The 16,241-nt window shown below is 38.6% G+C and overlaps 1 protein-coding gene across 2 annotated transcripts in view; it reads right to left on the bottom strand.

Moving 5' to 3' along the window:
• The window catches only part of maml1 (mastermind-like transcriptional coactivator 1), a 25,622-nt gene extending 10,024 nt beyond the window's left edge, over nucleotides 1–15,598 (bottom strand). Inside the window, exons 1-2 of one of the 2 annotated variants that reach the window (XM_067384597.1) lie at nucleotides 14,446–15,598; nucleotides 3,048–4,418 (exon numbers count right to left, since the gene is read on the bottom strand). In XM_067384597.1, the coding sequence (XP_067240698.1) occupies nucleotides 3,048–4,418; nucleotides 14,446–14,772 (1,698 nt within the window). In that variant the 5' untranslated portion in view covers nucleotides 14,773–15,598. The remainder of the gene's footprint in view (nucleotides 1–3,047; nucleotides 4,419–14,445) is intronic. The other variant, XM_067384605.1, reaches the window with a different exon arrangement.
• Between the last annotated feature and the right edge of the window lie 643 nt (nucleotides 15,599–16,241).

Below are 16,241 nucleotides of genomic sequence, written 5' to 3'. Positions count from 1 at the left end.
GGTTACAGGGTTTACTTCCTTTTTATTCATTTTTTTTTGAGTAATTTCTTAATTTATTTTAATATTTAAATTTGTAAATAAATAATTTGAGAATTTTTCACAAAAATAAATGAATATTAAATAAATATTTAAATACTAAAATAAATATTTAAAATACAAATATTTAAATACTAAAATAAATATTTAAATGTTAAATAATTAAATATTAAAAAATAAATAAATATTTAAAATGATAACATTATATATTTTTTAAATGTTTAATATATTTAAGTAATTAAATATTACTAATAATTAAATATTTTAATAACACTAAAATATTTAAATACTAAAATATTTAAATGATAATGAAATATTAAAATACATATTTAAATGATGAACATTTTAAAAATAATAATAATATAAATATTAACATAAATTACAATTACATTTAAATATTAAAATAAATAAATATTTAAATGATAAATATAAAATATAGATATTAAAGATAAATATTTAATGAACAAATAAATAAATAGGCTTCATATCGGCCACCCTGCTTTCTTAGGTCTCAGCCTCTGCCATCAAAAAAAAAACTATCGGTCGACCACTACTCGTAATCTTGAATCAGAATATCTTCTCCTCCCTCTTGCAGCATCTCTTCTCTTCTCTGATGATGAGGGCGGGGCAACCTGTCACTCACATGAGATCCACCAATAGCAAGCCACAACCATCCAATCAATTCCCCTACATTTGTTCTTGTTTGCGAAGCATTTCACTCGGATATATACGACACAATAGAGAAAATGAGCACTTTTCATGATAAAGACAAATTTCCTTTTCATGACAACATTAAGAGGGATGTTTATGATTACGTAGTGAAAACGTAGTGTGTTCTTTAAGCTTGCATTATCGTTCACGGATGTCTCGCCACATCATTTTACAAGATTTGTGAGTGTGTACAGTTACATAAAGCATCTAATTCATTTTAACATCTGCTTCGTTTCTTTTTTTCTCTCTGTAACTCACTCTACAGCGATTACATTTCCACTTTCCTTTATATGGATGTGGCTTAATGTCTTATTGTAGTTATAATAATCTAACTCTGCTGCGGATAGTTATATTTACTTCCTGACACTCGAGCAGAGAAACACTCCCTGCTGCCAATATTATCTTCAAGGTTAGCGGATGAGGAGTTACCAGCAGATATTCAGTTCATAAAAGGTTTTTTGTGTGTTTTTCAAGGTCTCTGACTGCACTTGAAGTGGATATTAGATATATTCCCTTACTATAAAGAAGCGCTGATCACACTCCGCTTGGAAATGTCACAAATTAAAAGATAAAAGTTGTTTTTCCCCCGACACAAGATCTGCTGGGTGTGTCAAGGACATCACTGAACAACTATCTTGTTTCTTACGTGTCCAGATGTTTTGAGGCTGCTGTAGTCTGGAAGCTAAAATACCAAAACCAGTCACTCTGAATACATTCACAATCATCTACAACAAAAACACTTGACCTACTCAGCTTGAACATGTGAGTTTCAGCGATTAGTAACCACTCATTATTACTAATCATTATGAAGCATCTCTACCACAGTGACATTCAGCAAAAGCAGATGAAAGACAGAAACAAGTTCTGACATGATGTCACATGTGACCGAGCTCTTACAAACAAAAGAGCCCTTTCTGTGAATGACTGCAGTTCAGACATGAAATTCATACCACGTGCACTATAGCATACGCATCCGTGCTGATGTATACTTGTGCACTTAACTCTTTCCCTGCCATTGATTTGTTTTTCTGGGAACCCTTGTTTTGACTGTTATATGGTAGGGGGCGCTACTGCACATCTTTTGAAAGAGTACAGAATCTCCAGATCAAAACACACGTGAAGCAGCAGCAGAAACAAGCAATAGAAGCATTGCTGACGCACATAAATTAAATAGAAATCAAATTAAATATAATTATGCAACTAAAATGCCAATAATGCCCCCCCAAACTTAGCGTGTGACTTAATTATAAACAAGCCCGAAATACACCGGGACTCTTATTTTGAAATGTATACTATTGTAGGCTGACATTTTATATAAAGGCTATGAAGTAGACATTGCTAATGAACTCAAGTTGATGAATTATTACAATCGCTTGGCATAAATCTGCGCTTTTCATTGATGGAGAATCACTTAGAACGCGCAATAGCGCCCTCTTGTGACTTTGCAAAATGCAGCGCCCGTGGGAATGTTAGCGGGAGTAAACCGTTCTGATGCACACATAAGCAGGTATGAAACGATTAGTTAATCGATCGCGGATAAGGTAAAGTATAAGAGGATAAAAATAATAAAAGCAAAAATGTGTCTCCAAATATACTTGGGCGGCCGTTATTAATCCTGGACGGCCCGCCCAAGTAAAGTCTATGTGGGAAGCACTGTTCAAAATAAATAGACTTAGCACAGTAGTAGACGAGTAGTAGGTAGTATACAAAAGATTGTTTTAATTCTATCAAATTATTTCATCATTTGTTAAATTAACTGCAAAAAAACTCAAACTAAAAGAACTTAAAAACAACAAGAATAAAAGATATTGTTGACTAAAGTTGTTATTTTTGTTTTGTTTTTGAGCACAAAGAGTATTCTCGTCTCTTCATTACATTAAGGTTGAACCACTGCAGTCACATGACTGTTTTAACGATGTCTTTAGTACCTTTCTGGACCTTGAAAGTGTTGATTATATTGCGGTCTATAGATATCTCTCGGATTTCATCAAAAATATCTTAATATTTTAGCGTTTGTTTTATGTGTTGAACAGATTTAATTTAGTAGTTTATTCACATTTAAACATACATAAAGCACATCACATATGGTAAACATGTTTGTGTGCGTTACGTGCAAGAAAAAACCTTATCCGATATTGTGCATCGCACACACATTTGAGCATAATATGTGATTTACTCCGTGTTTGCATGTCGATCATTGTTTAGATGTAAATAAGCCTAAATGAAATCTGTTCAACATCTCTTCACACCCTTTTGAAACCCCTAGATAGCAACAGACGTGAGGTCTTCAGTACTCTTACCGGAGCATGCTGGCGGTGCGTTGATCTGAAGTTCATGCCGGGCGGCCTCTGCTTCTGCATCTGTTGCTGTCGCATCAGGTTCAGGATGACCTGGCTCTGTTTGTTCTGGCTCTGCGTGGTCGGAGGGCCTCTGGGTGCACCTGCCGCTCCGGCCTCATAATGGGACAGGGGTTTAGTGTTATTGTAGTCCAACATGGCCGCCTGGGACCCTGGGTTGGGCGGGTGGCCGAGCGGCCCCGTGGGCGCTGCTGGGTGGCTCAACATGTTGGCGTGGCCGCCGGGCTGCATGTACCCGGCCGGAGTGCCTGCTTTTGGAGAACCCTTGTTCGGCATGAGCAGGGTCTTGGGGTTGGGGAAGTCTTGTGGGTACAAAGAAGGGCTGGTGGGCTTCTCAAGACCAAACGTCCCACCCATTTGACTTTGGCTGGGAGCGTTTTGGGGCCAGGATGTAGAGTGGTTGGGCTGCTGGTGGAATTTCGCCGCTTGCGGTTGCTGAGGTTTTTGTTGAGGCGGCTTCTGAACCACATGCTGCTGGCTTTGTAATATCGCCCTCTGCTGTTCGCGTGCCGCTAACTGCTGCAGCTGCTGCGCGGGGGACAGGTCTTTGGGTGGGACGGGCATCATGTGATTTGGGAGTGGTCTGTTGGGCTGTTGTGAATGCTGCGGCAGGGCCGGCGACGTGGCCGGAGCCGTCACAGGGGAGTTGGTGTGAAGCGGCGGCCCGGATGAAGTGGGTCTCACCTGAGGTGAACCGTTACAAGAGTCCGGATCGAAGGCAGAGGAAGCCGTAGCGGGGGAAAATTCAGTCTTCACGCTCGCCAGATCTGGCGGGATCAAGCTCTGGGCCGCGGTGGACGTGAGCTCCGGGTCTTTGCGATCACCGAAGCTGTCGCTGAAGAGCTCCTGGATGTCCTCGTAGGGTACGGAGCGGTTGAACTCCTCCATGATCTCACTCCAGTCCTGATCGTCGAGGTTGAGGTCAGGGAAGAGGCTGTTGTTTCCAGTCGCACCTCCTGTGGGCAGTATGCAGGGCAAGATATCGTCCACCGGCTCCTGCTTCATTTCTTTCAGGCGGAAATCGGACTCTGAGCCCCGTGACGTGCCGCTATCGGTTATTCCGGCTCCGTTGTGTTCTGCGCCGACCGCTCGGTGGTTCCCATTGGCCATCATGCCGTCAGTGCTCACATTATGTTTAGTGTCCATGGGTGAAAGAGGAGGCACGGTGCCATTTGAGACCCCGTTACGACCGGCTAGTGCGTCCTCAACACAGGCCTTTTTATTGGGCGGGTAGCCATCGGTGAATCCGTTGACCTGGTCACGGCCAAGAGGTGAACCAGCATTCTCCAACTTCCTCTTCACAGTCTCCTGTAACTGCACAGAGAAAACAAGTCAAATTAGGCTTTATATTATGCTTATTTATGGGCCTATTTTATATAATTATATTGGATTCAAAGTAAAAAAAAAAACCATTAGGCTAAAGCAACATCTTGCAAAAATGTGCAATATTTGGGATGCACTTTATTTTACAGTACGTGTACTTACCTATTAAAATACTGAGTAATACAGGTTAGGTTTAGGTGTAGGTTCAGGGTTAGTACCTAGTTATTATAATTTCTGTAATAAGTACATAGTACGTACATGGGGAACAGGACTGTAAAATAAAGTGCTACCAATATTTGTAACCAAAAGGACAAATGTGATGTGGACCAAGAATGCAGTTGTTCTACGTACATTAATGGTAATTAAGAACTCGTTTTACAACAATTCGCTTACACAAGCAGACTGTTAGGAATGAATCATGCTCTTAAAACTGAAGGGCCACTGCTGAAACATAGCTTACCGTGTGCTGTATAAGTTAGGGGGTTGTAATTACACCACACAATGTAAAAATATCATGTAACCACAAACAATTTATGGGCACACAAATGCTAGATCACTGGAACGGAAGCTTCCCTTCTGGTCACAGGAGTTTTGGATAGGGCTTGGAATCCAAAAATCGATTCCAATTCTGGAATCAGATACTTAAAGGGATACTTCACCCATCATTACTCACCCTCATGTCGTTCCACACCTTCGTTCATCTTCAGAACACAAATTAAGATATTATTGATGAAATCCGAGAGATATCTATAGACAGCAATATAATCAACACTTTCAAGGTCCAGAAAGGTACTAAAGACATTGTTAAAACAGTCATGTGACTGCAGTTGATCAACCTTAATGTTATGAAGAGACGAGAATACTTTTTGTGCGCAAAAACAAAACAAAAATAACGATTTTATTCAACAATCTCTTCCCTGTCATTATCTTATGCAGGTGACGCAGTGAAGCTTCCGTGTTTACGTCCGAATGCTGGCTCAGTATTGGCCAAAGCTGATCATGTGATCAGCACAACGCATACATGTGATGCTGACGCAGGAGCCGGCCAATAATGAGTCGGCATTCTGAATCAGGAAGCGCTGGACGTAAACAACATATGAGAATGACACAGAAGAGAAGAGATTGTTTTGTTTTGACGCACAAAAAGTATTCTCGTCTCTTCATAACATTAAGGTTGAACCACTGCAGTCACATGACTGTTTTAACAATGTCTTTAGTACCTTTCTGGACCTTGAAAGTGTTGATTATATTGCAGTCTATAGATACCTCTCGGACTTAATCAAAAATATCTTCATTTGTGTTCTGAAGATGAACGAAGATCTTACGGGTGTGGAACGAAATGAGGGGGAGTAATTTCAGTTTTGGGTGAACTAACCCTTTAAGGTCAGGAATCGGATACTTGTTATGAAATTAAAAATCCTCATCGATTCCTCTGTGTGCATTTTAATATGACTTTAAACCACTGTTTTCTGTGCTGCGCACTCATCCAAAACATGCGCACAGAAAGCCACCTCTCATACAGAGTTTCCTTCCACGTCTTTTTGCACTTAAACGGACAAATACACACAAAAATCTCAAAATATCCTTGTAAACACAGTCAGTTAGGTCTTAAGTGAATGTAAACAGTTGACAAAGAAAACGCATAACAGTATACAGTCACTTAAAGTGACAGCAGCCTAATATTCCTACTGCAGTCTCGATAATAACGTTAATCAAACAACAAAAGATGGAGAGAAAATTGACTAACTTTATATTTGTAAATGTATATTTTATTTAATTAGTTTCTGTACCTGAATACCTGAAAATCTTAAAACGTTCTCAATCTTTATTCAGTTGTATTTCTTTCTTTTTTTTTTATTTCTGAGCATTTACTTGTCTTTAATAATACTTAATAGTTGTTTTTGCCATGATATTTTTAAACTAAAGGCAAAAGTTCCTTGTACAATTGTTCTTTACCCTGTTGATTTTTAATCATGCTATTCAGCTACAATGAAATGTTTTGCAATAAGACTTAGAATAAGTTTTTGTTTTTCTTTACCTTATTGGAATCTATAAGAATCTGAATCATTCATTCATATGACACCCAGCCCTAGACTTTAGAATGATGTGAAGCAACAATATAACAAAGGAGAATTTATATCAAAGTGTGCACAGTTCAACAGGAACAGAATGAGGTCTGAAAACATTTTGTAACCCATCCAAGCAGACGTGCGCAGCGCTGTGACGATCTGTGCTCCGGCTGAAGGCATGCGGCCCGTCTGATGTCAACTCCCCTTCACACCTGCAGAGTCTCTGAACCTGAAAAACTGGTCTCTGTATCGGCTACAGTCACTTTTCTGAGACGACCTCGCTGGGCGGCACACCCACGAATACATCCCTTCAAACATGCTAAAACTCTTCCCAAAGCAATTTTCTGCCGACATGCGTCTCTTAATCTCTTGCGCCCTTACTTTCCCTCCATCTTCATTCCTCCCCCGCGAGCTCGAGCCACATGAGTCTAATTACCATGTGTGTGAACGTGTATCCCACAACAAGAGTCAGCGCTCGGCCCGCGGGAGTGTGCCGAATTCCTGCCCATGCATGGCTCGAGCTCGGCTCGTCTTTGATGCCCTGCCTGCTACAATGGACATCCCCCGACCGCACGGGAGGGGAGCGGCGGTTTTGGCCCAAGGGCAGAGAGCGCTGTTTGAACGCAGCGATCAATACTAGAGCAAAGACTCGGGTCACTTCACTCGCCGCTTTGCAGTAACAGCTACTTTACAAACGAGGGGCAAAGTCCAACAAGAGTTTAACGCCCTTTAGAAAAGGTAGTAATTAGTCCTTTAATGGTTGAGAACGGCCAAAAATCTGCAAGTGCAATTCAAACCAGCTGTTCATTTATTAGTGCGCTTTGCCAAGACGAAGCAGTACCAACTTCAGTTAAGCTTTTTTGGCTTCTTACACACAAATCTGACAACTACAGCAGGGGTGTGCGATATACGATATCGTCTACGATAGTATCGTGATCTTTCCCTTACTTTGCCATTAACCAAACAAAAACACAGAGTGCATGCTCTCACTGCGTGATTTACTCTAATAAAAACGCCTTTGTATGAGTATTTTTTATTTATATCATATGGTTTTGTTAAGTAAATCACACAAAGAGTGCCATTTTTTCCAAACATCAGCACAATTGCAAATGTGCTATTGATTTTATACAACAGTTTAATAAACAATTAAGTGAGTTACATTTTACACACAATATTGCCTGTTTTGCTCCATTTTGCCAAAGAAAATAGTTCCAAGCAACTGGAGTCTCTGAGCGACACACAGCGGTGCTTCGTCACTACATGAATCAATCCAGCTGAATGAATCTGTTGAATAAATGACTCAATGATTCACTCATTAACAGTAACCAGATTTCCATCCAAGGATTTTTCCGTGAAAAAAGGTTTAGCGCTTTAAAACGTTTGCCATTTGCCAAAATGGAAATGCAATTTGTCGATAAAATGTATCAATCTTTGTAGGTTTAATTTTAGCGCATAAAATCTATAATTCAGATGTTGCAAAAATGAGTTTGAACACACTTTGTCGAAAAAAGGGGCTTTAATGCAAATAAATGTGGTGTCACATGACAGAATTAGCCTAAAAATGCAGCGTCCGCGCGCTTGTTTGTTGCTCCCGTTAAAGCAGCGTTTCTCTGTAGATCGTAGTTCATCAAAAGCATGAAGAAAATACGCTCTTGAAAATCCATGCATCTCGACACAAATAAGCTAGGCGTGTTAAATGAAGGAAGACCGAGTTTTCAACGCTGACAAAAAGGTAAAATAAAATATAGAACTGTATATGAATAAATAAAAGTAGCGTCAAAATCGTGTTTCGATTTAATGATCAGAAATGGTTCTACGCTACATGACAAATGAAAATCACAAACATGACACTTGAAAATAAAATAATAGTGCAATTTATTAATACAGTATAAATTAGGAAAAAGTAGTTGAATCCAAAAGGCTCTAATAAAATTTTAGAAATGTTATGTGAGAATAAGCCTCAGTTAAGCTAATGCAGACCACTTAAGATTAAATGCACAATTAAAATGTTTTAGTACACGGCGATTTGATATTTTTGATGTTGTTGAACTATGAAACCAGAACAAATAACTTTTTTTGCTTTGAACGCGTTCTCGGCCGTGTTCAAGGCGCTAAAAACTGTTGCTATAATCAAAGACTAAATATTAAACACCGTACCAGTGTAACCAGACAATTGAGCTGCTCCCAGTCCAAACCTGTGCCTCATCAAGTCCGGTCAGACGATTTTATTTCAGTACTGGGGAATTTCAATTGTCTCATTACTCCGTATCTTTTGCATTCCATTTGTAAAATGTACAAATTTGCGATAGACGCAAAATTATGTATGAAAACGGCTCAAGAGCAGATTTTAACAAAACATGCGCGACAATTTTTTTTTTTGGGATGACGTCATTTCGCACACCATTTTATCCGTAAAAGGCCAGCTGGATGGAAATATCCTGGAGACAGCAAATTTCACAATTTTTTTTAGCGCATATTTGTTTTGTTGATAAAACTGGATGGAAACTTGAGACTAGTGACTTGCTGCCACCTGCTGGCAGTTTTAGTTTCATATTTAAATTACCTTTTCAATTTTCAAATCATTTTATATATTAATATATTAATATTGTTTGCAAAAATGGATTTTGTTGATACCAATTTAATTTGATTGGTAATTCAATTATTCTAAATGGATTTATTGATTAAATGTAATAATTTGACGATAAATGATGCATAGGCTACATTTAATTAGGTAAGAAAAAAAAAATTGCCTTTATAAAGGATAATGTAGATTAAGAGAAAAAAAAATCAATTTAATCTTATTGGAAAATGTAATTTCTGTCACTGCTGTAAACATCCACTGCACAAAATAGGAAGAACAACAAAACCTTTCGGAGTCAGCCGTCCACGGCAGTCCTAAACCTGACAAGATACCAGCACAAAAACACACTCGTCCGATCACGGTTATCGACAAAATCTCAAAATATTTTCGGTGGCATTTCTGCCCTGATCTCTGGTGAAGAAGCTGTGACAGGCCAGTTGCAGGACAAGTGCTGAGCAGGGAAGAGTGAGTTATGTTGAGTCATACTGTGGGGAAGGGAAACATCTAGATGCATTACAGTTCGCCACAAGCATTATGTTCAAGATTCACTCTATTAGCACTTGTTAAAGAAAAACAACAGCCCGTCTGTAAGAAGCTACATCAATATCAAGGCATCTGCAGTTGGGGTACATGACTAAAAAAAAGAAAAATCACATGAGTTTGTAACAGTGTTGACTTTCTTCCACAGTAATCCATGCAACTTATGTTTTACTCATTGTATGGAATGCGTGTGTTCCACACGTCACAAGTCTTATGTTTTGTAACAACATGAGGTCGAGTGAGGTTGAGTTTTCAATTTTGGATCATCTAAACACCTCATGACCAGGTTTGTAGAAGCAGAAAAGTGAGAAAGCATACAGACACATGCAGCTGTCCAGAGCAGAGGCCACTGGGAACAATAGTGAGTCAGCGGTGTGGGCGAGCAGGGGGAAGGGTGCGTGTGAGCAGACCTGAGTCATCCTAAACGCCGCGCATCACGGCGTCAGCATCTCCACTGTCCCACAGCCACTCTCTGACACGCTTACTGCAGCCTTCATGCCAAACGAGCTCCAAACTAGTTTGACTGCTCCAGACGCGAAACATAACCTACTTGCTAAGAGATTAAGACAGTTCTACATCACCTGACCTAACCCAACTGTCCTACTGGAGCATTAAAGGCTACGGTTGCAACTATGTGAACATGATTTTTATAGTTATTACATATTACATCATTAAAGTTGGCGATTAGGTAATCATTTTTTCATTAAATATCAGTCATTAAACCTTTAAAACCGAATGTGTCGTCAGCGAGTTTGGAGTAAAAACATGTTATTAAATGTTGTCTTTTGTTGGATAAAAGATGTTAATAAATGCTTCTCATGTCTGGAAAGATTTGACACGTGTTGTTTTTTTCAAGCACATAAGCCATTCAAACTAATATAAAAAGAATCACTGCTTTGCGATTTCATAATCGCACTAAGCCAAATTGTTTAAGCGCAATTTCAATGGTTTTTTTCTAATCGTCCGATTAATCGTGCAGCCCTTTATGAGTGTATGAAAAATATTTCTCCTGAATGAAAACTGTGCAACCAAGTGTCAGAAAATGACTTGTATATATGTAATATAGTTGAATTTCCAAGTTTGAAGTGTTACATTCTTTAGATCATCATTGTTTTCTCTTTCTAAATAAAATTCAGAAAATGTATTATTGTTTTTTTTTTTTTTTTGACTATTTAAATTCTATTTACAAACCATTTTCACTCACCATTTATTAACAAATTGTTTTCTGAAAAAAATGACACCTTGCACTTGAAGATAGCACATTGTTTGAGAATTTTATAAAAAAAAAATAAAAAAAACATTATGTGAAAACATATGTTCTAAAGGGTTAATATTCGTAAAAATCCCAATCCTTAACGGTTTTCAACTAAAAACTTTATGCATTTTGGACGTTCATTTATATGACAGCAGCATTTTGGGGGCCTGAAAATAAAAACTTTTGAAAACGGGTTTCAAAATGCACGTTTTTGAAAACGATAGCTTTATGGTCTGTGTAAACTACAAAAATGTGAATTTGTGAAAACGGTGAGGTCATACGCATGCGCGTTACGTGTTCAGTTTATAGGTGCGTAGAGTTTCTTTACAAGTGACATCGCCATCTACTGGCCTGACAGCAGAATACAGCGATTTTTACAGATCCGTGTGATGAACAGGGATTGTTTTGACGACGTTGTCGTTTGTAAGCAAACAACATTTGTTTTTAGTACATCATTGTCTCGTAAACGTAAATGAGATTTGTTAATTTTTCCACCCAAAGTAACAGCTTGAGGAATTATGTATGCTCATAGGACATATATTGTAAGTAGGTTCAAATCCTCCAACTCAAAGCATGAGCAATAATAATTCAATTCAAGAAATGGAATAATGTTTAATATAGTTTTAGAAAATTATCCTCATAAACAGATATGGACAAACCCAACTGTTGGGTCTAAAAATTTAAACTAATGGTTGGGTTTGTCCATATTTGACCCAAACATGGGTTGAATCAACCCAGCATTGTCACTCCCACTCAAAACTTTTGAGCCTCGACTCACCGGTTGAGAAACACCGTTTCACATGTGATGTAGTTTGTTTCACTGCTGGCATTAACCCTAGCAGGTCACGTCAACACCCTTAAAAGTATTTTCACCCAAAAATGAAAATACTGCCATCATTTACTCTTCCTCATTAGGGCTGGGACAATAAATTGATGCATCACGAATCACGAAATGATTCTGGATTGATTCTGATATTTTCCAAATCCATCGCAATTCTCTCTCGAATCGATTCTGAGCTTAGTTTTAACAGCAGATGGCGCTGCATGCTTTAGAAACAGCCGTACTCTGCTTCCTTCCAGTTCCTTACACACACCACTAAAACCTAAAATAATCATTCATAAAGTTCGAAAAGGTTGAAGCGAATTACAAGTGTTTGCAGTCGCGTCAAAAGCATTCTGAGGTGCAAATACTTTCTCAGCCGAACGCACGAGCGCTCTTCTTCATGAGCATGAGCGTGAGATTAAAAACTAGCCTAGAGCGCCATCTGCTGTTAAAAACTAAGCTCAGAATCGATTCAAAAGAGAATCACGGTGCATTCGGAAAATATCAGAATCGATCCACAAATCGTGACGCATCTATATATTTTTGTCCCAGCCCTATCCCTCATGTCGTTCCAAACCCATCAGACTTTAATTCTTCTTTAAAACACAAATAAAGGTTTTTAAATGAAAATGTCCCTCCATTAAAAGTTCATTCATCCAAAATCCTAGAAGAGAAATCAATGAAAATCTAGAGTTAAAAAGTGAATTTATAAGATTCCCTAGAAAATATAGTTAAAAGAAACACAAGTTTAACTCTTGAGATTCACAATAGTTCCTGTTTGGCAAGATAGCCACAGCCTCAATGACTAAATCTAAGCTAATGAGCATGTAGCAACAATCCCACAATGTAAACTACAAAGAGTGAATGAATGATTGGTGGACAGATCAAATCTAGACGGATTGTGTGGCAGGACCGGTCAGTCACTAAAACATCACTGCTTGTGATTAAATGAGGTCAGATGATTATGGAGCTTTTCCACGGAGAGGTACGACTAATAATTCATTTCCATAGAGGTGTTTACTTGGATGTTTATTTGCGAATTAATGGTTATATAGTAAATGTTTATATAATTACAGTGTTTTAAACAAGTGTTAAAAGTTACATGCGGTGGCCGAACATCAACCCGCTGAATGAACAGCAAAATGCAGACGACTTCGAGACTAAAGATGAGAACAGACGAGAGAGAATTAAATTCAGCGCTTTTATTTCCAACATGTGCTCATTCATGGCTGTATTATTTAATTCATGCAAAGTTACATCTTTATTGGGACAGGACGTGACGGATTATCTTACGTGACTCCGTGAGCTTGTCTCTATTCATAAACTAGCTACATTTCAGGTATTTATGTAACATCTAATTTGTGCATTAATAGCTGTTAAGTTTACTAATTATAGCAAAGCAGGTAAGTATACATTTGCACGCCGTTGTCTCGTCGCTGTAATGGCGATCCTGCGCGCAATTCTCAAAACACCCACAAGATGGCGCAGTTTATGGTAAATCCGATATTACAAAACCGATAACGGTAAAATGCTTTAATATCGCAGATATTCGCTATATCGGTTGCTTTCTATTAAAAAGTATATAATTTTTTGCATTAAATAGAAAATAAATCAAGCGTCATGTGCTCTCAGAACATTTCACAATCACGAAGTGTCGATACACAAAAAGTTGTTTTGTGAAATGTGTTTGTGCTCTATTTCTTGGGTCATATATTTTATCGAACGCAATAACATTAATGCCGTAAAACTGAATTTGCACAAAAGTATTAGGGATGCACCAATATGAAAATTTCAGCCGATAACAGATATATTGGCCGATAAATCAAAATTTGTATTTGCACTCTAAGTGTCGATACACAATTTTCAAACCTAAAAGTCTTTTTGTGAAATGTTGTGTTTGTGCTCCATTTTTTGTTCATATTTTATTTAACGCAATAACATTAATATCATAAAACTGAATTTGCTCAAAAGTCTTCAGAAGTATTAGGGATGCACCGACATGAAAATTTCGGTCGATAACAGATAATTCTTTATATTTGAAAGCCGATAACCGATATATTGGCCGATAAATCTAAATCAAAATTTGTATATAATCAGAGCAAGTGTTTCACCATAAAATCCATGTTCCAAACACACAATTATAATGTTCTCATTATAATATTATGTTGACTTGTTTCACATGTTGCACTTAAATGCAATTCTATTTTGAAGTGATTTTAAATCATATTTCAAGCAATTCAAAACCACCATGGTGAACAGTGCACATCTGAAATAATCCATTATTTATCAGCTTTAATATATCGGCCAAATTTTCCTATTGGATATCGCCGATAACGATAACATTCAAAATGAACATATCAGTCGATACCGATATATCGTGCATCCCTACTAGAAACAGGGAAGCTCTGAACGTGCCTGTCTCAGGGTTTATGCAATGCACAGTCCAAAAAACAAACAGCCATGAGGTGATCACTCATTGATCTCCCCTCTTAAACATCTGTGGCACACCACAGAGCTCATGTGACATGCGCTGGGCGCGTGCTCGTGTCACGGTCACATGATCATCCCAGCGCTGCTGATGCTGCATGCGACTTCAACACACCTGCAGTGCATTCTGGAGCAGAAGTTTGATTGACACTTCAATGCTTTACCTCTGGGACAAGCAAAGTAACGGGTTTGGAGGTTATAAATCAACATATGTGATGTTTGAATCTTTCAGACATCTGAAAACCCCTTTCACATACACTCACCGCGATCAGCGTGTTGTTTCTGCTCTGCTCCCCGGGCGTCCCGCTCCCTCCGTCCGCCAGATCCGAGCCGCCGCCGGTCCCTCTCTGCCCCGCCGGGTCCGCGCTCGCCGCCGCGGGCTGCCGGTGCTTGTTCGAGCGCTTGGCCTTGGTCTGCAGACAGCGCTGGTGCAGGGCATAGGTCTGCTGCCGACCCATTTCATGCCGCTCCCCGGCCGTGCTTTCATAGCGCTTCTCGCAGCCGGTGTGATGCCGCCGGAAGAGCTCGATCCGCCGCCGCAGCCGCTCCATCACCGCGTTGTGCCGCGGCACCACGAAATCCGCCATCATCCGCGTTTATAAAGTCTCTGGATACTAACAGTGCCGTTTGAGTGCGTTTATGAGCCTGTCCTTACAAAACACACTCCATTTTTATCACTATCTGCCTCCTTATACAACAAAAGACATGGCACATAGTTCAGACGCGAGCGCTTATATTCAGAAAGTTTATTTTTTAACAGAAATCACTGAAAAATCTCACTATATTCAAGCCTGAATGAAGTTAAAACGGCCATTTTATGAATGAAAGAGTTCGAGAACACTAATAAATTATTCATCTTAGAAGTTAGACATTTAAAGTTTGAAAAGTTTCGAAAACGTCAAACCCTTTTAAATAATATTTACCTCACGTTTAGGCCTTTATATTCACAATTAAATCGATTTTTCCGTCTTGTTCGAGCAACAACTTCAAAATAAACGTGTAGTTTAATCGCCTCAGAGCTGAAGTTTGACAAAAGACGTAGTTGAAATTAAAACGCTTCGACGAAAGGTTCTAAAAGTGGTGTGTGGAAAAAGTTTAAAAGCTTTAAAACACCAAATTAGAGAGTTAGAAGCGAGTTTTGGATGTAAAAGTAACTTTTAAACTAGCAGTGCGGCTAACAGCTGATCTCCTCACAGTTACATTAGCTGCGGATGTAGCTTAGCCTGGATGCTAACTAGCCCTCAAACAAAGCATTATAAACTCACTTTCTTCCCAATGCGCTTTAAAAGTCTTGAAGTACACACAGCCGACTGCTGTCCGCCGGGTTAGCTCGACGAGAGGACGAGAAAGCGAGCGGTAGAGGAGTAAACTCTGCCCCACTGCGCTGTCTCTATTGTTTTCCAGTGTTCGGGCAGTTGTTGGTCGCCATCTTGTAACTATTTTTTTCTTTTTTCCTGTTTTATCCGCGCGCTGTGAGTGACAGATCAGCCGAGCAATCACTGAATCCATGAAACATTCCTCCGCAGATGCGCTGCTCTCGGGAAACACGCTTAAAACGCTTTGTTTTCATGCTTTTTACACTGTGGAAATGAATGTGCTATTTGATAGATAGATAGATAGATAGATAGATAGATAGATAGATAGATAGATAGATAGATAGATAGATAGATAGATTACTTTTAAACTGTATTTCACTAGAGATTTACAGTTTTAAAAGGTATTTTGTAACGTATTTTGTTAGATTACCCAAGTTTCGTAACTTACTAAATATTTTAGAATACTTTACTAATTAATATGTAACATAAAAACAAGGCAATTTATCTCACAATTCTGACTTTTTCCCAGAATTGTGTGATATAGAGTTGCAATTGCGAATTATAAAGTTAGAATTGTGAGATATAGCTAAACTCTAAATTTTGAGATATAAACTCGCAATTTTCCAGAAAAAAGTCAGAATTGTGATATAGGCTAAACTCGAAATTTTCCAGAAAAAGTCTATAAACTAAATTTTTCAGAAAAAAAGTCAGAATCATGAGATATAAAATCAATTTTCCAGAAA

This window comes from Chanodichthys erythropterus, chromosome 1 (assembly GCF_024489055.1).
Source record: "Chanodichthys erythropterus isolate Z2021 chromosome 1, ASM2448905v1, whole genome shotgun sequence".
Lineage (NCBI taxonomy): Eukaryota > Metazoa > Chordata > Actinopteri > Cypriniformes > Xenocyprididae > Chanodichthys > Chanodichthys erythropterus.
This window is presented reverse-complemented; position numbering and strand designations above follow the sequence as displayed.